General features: G+C 41.0%; 1 protein-coding gene across 1 annotated transcript in view; it reads left to right on the top strand.

The window, feature by feature from the left end:
- Positions 1–827: 827 nt before the first annotated feature.
- LOC104491732 (inositol 1,4,5-trisphosphate receptor type 2-like) overlaps positions 828–8,790 on the top strand; it is a gene marked incomplete at its 3' end in the record, with an annotated part of 21,904 nt that continues 13,941 nt past the window's right edge. The window contains exons 1-5 of the mRNA XM_010134199.1: positions 828–974; positions 2,934–3,107; positions 3,963–3,978; positions 7,810–7,847; positions 7,985–8,116. Coding sequence (XP_010132501.1) covers positions 882–974; positions 2,934–3,107; positions 3,963–3,978; positions 7,810–7,847; positions 7,985–8,116 — 453 coding nt within the window. The remainder of the gene's footprint in view (positions 975–2,933; positions 3,108–3,962; positions 3,979–7,809; positions 7,848–7,984; positions 8,117–8,790) is intronic.

The raw sequence follows: 8,790 nt of genomic DNA, 5'->3' as shown, positions 1-8,790 counted from the left end.
AATTATAACTATACCAGTAAAAATTAACTCCATTTAGACAAGGTCATAGACTTTAAAGCTTTTCTTGGACTAGAGAGAAGAATCCACTCTGAACTTTCCTTTCTGTCTCTTACGTGTTTTCAATCTTCACCAGCGCAAGTAATGCCTCCAGTCCTCTCCCTGAACTCCCCTAATGTAAAACAACACACAGCCCTTGGCGTCTCTCTCTTCAAAATGAACAGAGAGACTGAATGGTTTCTTGGCAATGTTATTTCTGCTTTGATATGTTAAGTGTGAATTTGCTTTCTGCCTTTCCAGATTATTAATTATTCCAGAAATATCATGCTTTTGCCAATTCTTACTATTTTTGAGCTTATTTTTTTATAAACGAAATTTTAAGAGCAGCTGAAAAGGAAAGGGGTGAAAAGGAAAGGGCCAAATTAATCTCTGATGAAATGCCATTTACTTTAGTTAATTTGGATTGGGGATGAGCTTTGCACAAAATCTCTAAGATGTAAATGAAAGTTTTTGCAATGTGGATTTGAGTCACAATATTTCATACATTTCATACATACTTATTTCATTCTGTGGTTTCCATTCTGCTCCAAGATTGCTGCAACAGCATGTAACTGTAGGGTTGAAGTCCTTATAAAATATGTTAAAGCAATGTTTATAGTTTCCATCCTTCAGCGTATTTGATTTGGTTCTAACAGCTCTGTCAAATGAAGATTGTGTGTACAGGCGTATTTATGTGAAAAGCCTTCATTTTTTCCATTTTTTCTTATTTATTTTTCTCTATTTGGTCCTTTTTTACCTATTTATGTTGCAGAAGGGAGAAGAATCCAGTTCAGCTTGATGATGAAGGGGGCCGGACTTTTTTAAGGGTCCTCATTCACCTCATCATGCATGACTACCCGCCTTTGCTCTCAGGCGCTCTGCACTTGCTGTTCAAGCACTTCAGCCAGAGAGCAGAAGTTCTGCAGGCGTTCAAACAGGTATGGACGGGCGGAGCACTTCTGCGGGAAGCGGCTGCGGGGCAGGTCTGCTCTACTTACCGAAACTGCTGCTTGTAGCATAGCAGTGTTATTACTTCTGCAGAGGTTCAAATTCAGCAGAGGCTTTTTTCATTGGAGTTGGCCATATGTACTAGTGTATACTGTAGTTCTCCACCCGGAAATAGTTATTTCTGGCATTCCATCCATTAGTGAAAACATAGGTCTGCAGTGACAGCTGGGAAACATGCATCTCACAGCAAACGTGGTGTAGTGATCCCTCAAAGACAGACTTGCGTTCTGCAAACGGTGTACCAGTGTCAGCAATGACGTCCCCGTCTTCAGGACTGCTTAGGCTGGGTATAAAGCTCTCTTGTTATTCACGTGGCATTTGTAGTTCTAATTCAAGTGTCTTTGCATTGTGCTCCACTGCGTGATATCGATATGCCTAAATAACAGGAAGAGAGTAATAGAAACACACTCCTTTTCAGTTTATATCCTTTCTTCTTGGTAGTGGTGCATCTGCAGGCACCATGTGTCAGTGGATTAGGATGGGGAGATCTGATGTCCTGGGTTTGGATGACAAAGATTCTCTGTTACATAATCCTGTATAACATACGTTGATAAGACCATCTAATGCTGATGTGAGGAGTTCGATTATGTGTTGTCTCATCGTTACGTAAGATGAGGACGTTTCACTTGTTTAAAAACAGATGAATGATACAGACCTGGAAAGCTTTTGTTCAATGTTTGGAGGCATAATGGCCTCCCACCAGATTGTTAGAGCTAGGCCATGCTGGTTAGTTGCGTAAATTGCTGTTATTCTCAGGGAAACAAGGGCTGAGTACCTTAACACCTTTTTGTAAAGGATGGAAAAGGTTAATTGACAAATAAACAAACAAACAAAGACTGTAGGAGAACATGGAATATGAACATTTGCAGATGAAGAACATTCATAAATTCTCTTAGTTTTACCATGCTAAGAGAGAAGATGATGAAAATTTTATATTACAAAACAACGAAAATTTGCCTGCATGTAGTGATTTTTTTTTTAAAAAAGAATGTCCCTATCAGTGATCTTGTCTGCTGTCTGACCGTATTCTTTTACATAAGTGTAATTTCTTAATCGTGCTTATTGATTTACTGTAAAGGTTGTTGTTAGGTTTTTGGAATGTTATCTTTATTAATTATCTAGAGCAGAGACCGTTACACTGAAAGGAAATGTGTTGATCACGCTAAATCAAGAACCACAGTGGAAAATCACAGTGGAAAAAAACCTAGATAATTTGAACAGCACAAAAAGAGAGTAAGTGAGATTAATCTTTAGTAAGGGGTAGCCACTCAGGTGGTACGTGAACTGAAGAGTCAGTTTGTGAGCTGTATTCAAATAAGATTTTCTAAGATGGCCTAAGAGTGTGAAAATATGTTATTTTTCCATATTTGATTGTAAAGAAATAGGTGATCATTAAAGTTACTGGCCATTCTGAGTCCTCTTTGGATGTCCTGATTCCTTGTCACGCCATCCTTGTTTTGCTGTGAAGTGCTCTGCCGATGGGATAAGCGGTTTCTAACTGTATTGCTTTAATATCATGTAACCGTATTGTTTTAATGCTGTGAGGATCGTAATCAGTGCATCAGAGGTAACCCTGCGTTAGAACTCGAGTCTAAAGAGATGTGAATCTGTGCTTGTGCTGAAAATGTTTCATAGTGTATTAAAGAAGGCAAAAGAATGTCATGAATGTTAAAACAAATCTGTTTGTGGCAACTACAGTCTCCGGTTCTGTGAAAGGTTTTTGATGAATGGGGCTAAAAAACCTGTGTGTGCCCTGTTTCAATTTTGTAGAGGAGGTTACATGAAGCATCTGAAAAGAGGAGCTTAGAACGGAGACCATCAAGCAGCTTACCCAGGCACGAGTGCTGGTGCTACTGCTGTAATAGCTTTACAATTTTCTGTATTTCCAGGTTCAGTTGCTAGTGTCTAATCAAGATGTTGATAACTACAAGCAAATCAAAGCTGATCTTGATCAGCTACGTCTGACTGTAGAAAAATCAGAACTGTGGGTTGAGAAAAGCATCAATTATGAGAGTGGAGAGATGGGTGACAATCAAACCAAAGGGGCAGAAGAGCCAATAGAGGTGGGTTTAAAGCCGTTGCTGTTAGAATTGTTTCAATATTCATAGGTAGTTTAATGAACAACTGTAAATGTGTGGTCTGGTTAAACGAAGTAGTAAAGCAAGAATGTGCAATATTCTGGTGAGCTTTAGGAATAAGCAATATAGGAAATAAAATGTCTTTTGTCGATGTGTCTAATATTCTCAGCCACTGCTGTCAGTAACTGTGTTCTTATGTCACAGAACTGCCTTTTTTTTTCTGGCTAGCAAGCAAGCCACGGTGTATGGCGTCACTCTGTGGCCAAGGAGATAATCTAGCGTTGGCAGTTGTGGTGACCTGCTAGAAGAAAGGAGTAATCAGCATCTGTTCCTGCAACTAGGGGAGAGGAGCACAATCAAACCCATGTTTTCAAACATCACAAGTAGTTTTACTCTCCACCAAAGATAAACATACCTAAGAATATTGAGATTTTGTAGTCAAACTAACATGGGGTTTTTTTGACCCTTGTCTTACCACACCCTCAGGATGTATTATGATTTGAGAAACTTTAGAACTTGAATCTGCAACCGCAGCCACCTGATTTTTTTTTTCTTTTAGGTGTAATTGATTTTTCTTTAAGTTTTGTTTTTTCAATGAAAGCAGAGGTCCTCATATCACTTACTCTAGTATGAGTCTTCAAGAAAATGCAAAGTGTTGCAAGAGTTGCTGTGGTTGAGGTTTGTGGCGTAACAGTAAATAGAGCAGGCTTTCCCAGCAGCTTCATCAGAAGAAGTGGGGAGAGATGAACAATTGCGATTTCCAATGCTTTCCTTATTCTCTTCTGTGGTAGGGTCTTTCCCCAGTGGAAAGAAAATGGGCAAGGAAGCCGTCAGGGGAAGCTTAGTAGGAAGCCGAGTGGAGATTATACAGCATTGTGAAGGCAATGCATTGAGGAAAAGTAGGAGCCACTGAGAAGGGACAGGGCGTTTGCAGATGTGTAAGACGTACACTTCAGATGGGAGAGCAGATTTTAGGTGGCTCCATACAGGGAAGCAGCCAGCACTTCAAGGAAGAATCCCAATTTCTTGAGACAGTGTAGGTCCTACTCTTTCTCTGATAATAACTTAGCTGAATCAGTGGTGTCAGAACTGGGGGGATGTACTATTTCCTTTCCTCAAGCATAGCTCTAGTAGAAAAGGAAATGTTTCTTCATGTATTTAATGAATGGAAGAGGTAATGGGGGAACAGAATACAGAATTGCAGCAGGATATTTACGAGGTTTTTTTGGCTGTGATACATTTGAAAAGTGTAAATTTCCTTTATATTCCTATGGATGGCCCTGATAGCAAAGAAACTTCAGGGTGAAGGGACAAAACAATGTGCTTGAAACAGAAGCATCTCTAATCGGGATATTTTCAGGGTTTTTTCCCCTCGAGGCAACTGTGGGTCTGTATGGATTAGCAGTGCTTCAACAGATGCACGATATTGTCTGACAGATCTGAGACAGTGTCAGAACAGCAATATGTAATAATCTGCACAACTGCTTCGATCATCTGGTGGTAATTCCAGGAGAACTGTCCCAGGTTACAATAGCTCAGGACCTTGTCCATTATTTTTTCCCCTGTTTCTTTAACAACCAGGAAATGTTTTTACCTGGCAGAACTACTTTTGGCAGTGAGTATTCTCTCTGAGAGCTTAAGTCGGATGTAAGAGGTGAGATGCTGGTCATCATCTGCAATGGGGGAAGCAGGTGGCTGGCTTCAAGCAGATAAACATCCTGGTGAGATCCCGTGCTTTCCTGGAATGGATACTCAGTATTCAGTACTGAGCTGGATGAACCTCTAAGTCTTTAGGGAGTATCTTTCGTTTGCCTGTGCTTAATTTTTCCCAAATGACACTAAAGTGCACACGAGGGCTTGAATTATATTCCAGAACACTTTTATGTTAAGCTCAAGTTTCTGTCCTTACCAAAGCACATGGCAAGATCGGCATGAGAGTTTTTAAAATAGAAATATATTTTTTGCCCTTAGGCTTCTGGGTCCTTTGGGGTAATTGTTTCCACCTTTCTATCATAACCTGAGTGGCTAGAGACTGTTCTTGTTTTTTTTACAATCATGTGACTGAAATGGGATTTGTAGGAAAAACGTTGTGTTCTTCTAAATAAAGTATCCAGAGTTCTCTGCAGGAAAACAAACAAATCTTACATCTGTGCAGGACCAGCTTGATAGAAACTGGAGATCAGAATCATAGGAAAGACTGCTTGGAGTTAAGTCAGGTATAAATTAGACACGGTGTAGAATTAGGAAGAAATGCTGCACTTGACCTCACGTCACTGAGCCCTGCTTGAGAAGGGAAAATCAGGTAAAGCCTGTTTTCCTGGTTTTCTCTAGTAAGGCTGTTACGAGTCTGCACAGGTATCACGGGTGACGGACAGTGTGCCATTTATTGTCCTGTTACGGGAGGATGCATAGGTGGTGTAGCACCCGAAACATGCATCTGACGAGATAAAGTAGGCAGTCTCACTGAAAGGTCTCTCAGGTGAAGCTGTAATAGAGTGCAGTGGCATTTACAAAGCTTGTCATCTCTGCCCTCTGCTGAGAAAGTTCAGCAAGGTAGTATAAATTCCCAGCACCCTCAAGTGCCTGGTGTTCTCCTGCTTTCCTCCTTTTCTGGTCTCTGGCAGTTTGCCTTGGTTCTGGGAATGTTTAAACAAACGTTTCCTGAAATACCATATACAGGTTGAGAATCTGAGCTGAAACTTCCGGGAGTGCCCCTCGTGCAGCTTGTGTGACAGTGGCCGGTGCCTCGTTCAGCCGTCCTCTGAGATGAGTGAGGCTGTTTCGGTGGTGGGGAGCTGCTCAGAGTTACGGCTGGAATCCGGGCCTCCAGGGGAGGGCTAGAAAGAAAGGCTCCTAAGATTGTTGTGGTGGTATCCTGGGAATGTTATGGCTAGAAGAAGTAGTCCTTTTCAGAAAATACCTTCTGCTAAAGAAGGGGCACGCGGACAATCTCAGTGTGAAATCTGTGACTGCCCGTCCCCTGTGGAGAAGTGCGACAGGGAATGTCTGTCATGGGGCATAATGAGGCAAGATGTGCAGCTGACTGTCTCTGGTACCCCGGGTGTGATTACCTCTGGGTAACTACATCCCTGGCACGCTCTCACGGGTTCAATAACCAGGTTTTCATTTTGTTAAGAGAAAGGATAGATTCAGCAGTTTAATGCTGATCAGCACTTCCAGATAAGACATATAGTTCACGTGGATTATAAAACTACTTTGATTGAGGAAGAATGCTGATAAACGTAACAGGTAAATTAGTCTTGGTTAACCCACAGTCCCAGAACAGAGGTGGGTGGTTAATTATAGCAAAGGGCCTGAAATCTCTTCCGAAGTATTGATTCAAACAGCTAGAGAGAAGGGAGCACGTATACTAACAAACTTACACATAAAAAATCTACTGTTGCGTAGATCAACATGACCACACTGCACAGTGGTGCTGACTCTGTTACAAACAGCTTCCGTGGCCAAGTGGTGCAACTGTTCTTGCTCCGCTGGAAATTAAGAGCAGGTGGGATTTGTAGAACTCATCATCTTCACCATTAGCTACAAAAGTTCAGAGAGAGGTTTCGAGAGGTATAAACATTCAGATTGGTGTGCATGTGTGTGATTTAGCGTAATTCTCTAAAACAGCAGGAAGTTTGAGCACAGAAGCACACCTGTTTAGTTCTTCTTTGTGCTCTTACCCTGGTTTAGATCTTCATGGTTATGCTGTGAGGCAGTCTCGAGATCTGCTACAGTTTTTCTGCTTGCTTAATAATTTCAGCATCCACAGCCGAAACTTTCAGTTCTTTGGGTTTCCAGTTAAGAACGGCGTACCATAGCTGGCAGCAGAAAATAAAACATCGCTCTCCTTTTTTCTAAGTGTGACAGTATTTTTGTAGATATTCTTCTGTGTTTTGAGATATGCGTGGAGAGGCGCATGGGTGTTGGCAGTTACTTGCTGACTTGATTTCTCTTGTTCGTTATATCCAGCTGGGGCTTTCTAAGAGCCAAGGCCCGGAGCATACAGCATGATGACTGGATGTTGCAGTTTAACATAAGGTCCTCATTTGGTTTTAATCCTTTCCTACATCATCCAGAGATGAGGACAGAAGAGTCCCCTTCATGGGAGGAACGTGTCTAATTTCCACGTGCTACTTATTTCTGTACAGCTGAGAACTCCACCCTACGTATCTCAGGTTCATAGAGAGGTTGCTTTAAGCTTTCTCCAGACTGTTTAATGTTCACAAATACAGACTTTGTAATTTATCTTGCTGTATTAGAGATGTTTGGAAGAAGTGGTGGCTACTGAAATACACTTATAGTCCCTACTCTCATAGCATCTAAATTCCTTGGGACGTCTAGTCTGTGATTTAGGGATGTATTCTTTTTTGGGAGAATCAGAAGCATGAAGACATAGAGTAGTTGCCTCAAATCATGTTGGAAGTTTGAAACAAAGGAAGGACTTGAATGTGAATCTTTTTACTCAATAGACTGGTGGATAAAGATTAAAGGAGGCTTTTTCTTGATTATCTGTGTTCTATCTGTTCCCTATGAGCTGCTGTAATACTTCTTCACTCGCTGTTATTAAATATAATTAGTTTGTGTTGAGGAAATTGTGATCAGTCTCCACTTGTTGTATGTTTTCTGTTACAGGAGTCAAATATTTTGAGTCCAATACAGGATGGGACCAAAAAACCCCAGATAGACAGCAATAAAAGCAATAACTACAACATTGTTAAAGAGGTTGGTGTATCTGCTAAGGAGCTTGCTTGACATACTTTTTTGATGAGTAGATTTAGTAATTATTTTTAAAGAATGTATTTCTGTTTGGTTTTGTGTGTCATGACTGGTTCTTTGTTTGCTTGCATGTTTATTTGTAGATTTTGATTCGACTCAGCAAACTTTGTGTTCAGAATAAAAAGTGTCGGAATCAACAGCAGCGATTGCTGAAAAATATGGGTGCCCACTTGGTAGTCTTGGACCTTCTGCAGATACCCTATGAAAAGGTTAGCGTTATAATTTGAGTGCTAAAGAACATGAAGTCAGTAAAGGGGAAGGCCTCCAGAGACCAAGAATCAATGTGAATTTTTTTTTTTAACTGAATCCAGACAACTGTGGACCAAACATGAAATGATGATGCTATTTTCTACCTTAAGAATAATGCCTTTGGGCCTAAGTTTAAATATGGCTGCCTGCATAGAACAGGTTTCATTAAGAACTTAATGTTTACTGCCTCAGGTACCCGGATGTCACTGCGCTCTCCTCCCGTTGCTGAAACAGGCAAACCTTAGATCTTCCGTCACCGCGTAGTAAGAAGTATCTATTTAAAGGAGCTCCTGGCAGGGTACATAAACTCCATGGATGTGAGCACTGTATCGTAGATACTTAAGATGGACAAAAAGCTTTCAAGGATCAAGTCTGATATTTCAGACTCTAACCTAGTTCTGCTTGCAAGTTTTTCAGAAGATAATGTGATTTTGTACTGATTTAGTGGCACTGAGTGTAGGAACGCATGATGTAGGTAGCCTTGTAAAGAGCACATCTTTCTAGATCTTACAGGCAGCGTGGAGAGGAGGTAGAACCTCTTCTGAACCGCATTTGCCTGAGTGTTACATCCTAACGTCAGGGTATAGACACTGGCTTCAGCTGTCTCCAGTAAAATAATGCTGGTGCACGTAGATGGGTC

The sequence above is a fragment of the Buceros rhinoceros genome, unplaced genomic scaffold (genome assembly GCF_000710305.1).
Source record: "Buceros rhinoceros silvestris isolate BGI_N320 unplaced genomic scaffold, ASM71030v1 scaffold16004, whole genome shotgun sequence".
Taxonomy (NCBI): Eukaryota; Metazoa; Chordata; class Aves; order Bucerotiformes; family Bucerotidae; genus Buceros; species Buceros rhinoceros.
Note: the sequence above shows the minus strand (reverse complement) of the source record. Positions and strands in the feature narration are given on the sequence as shown.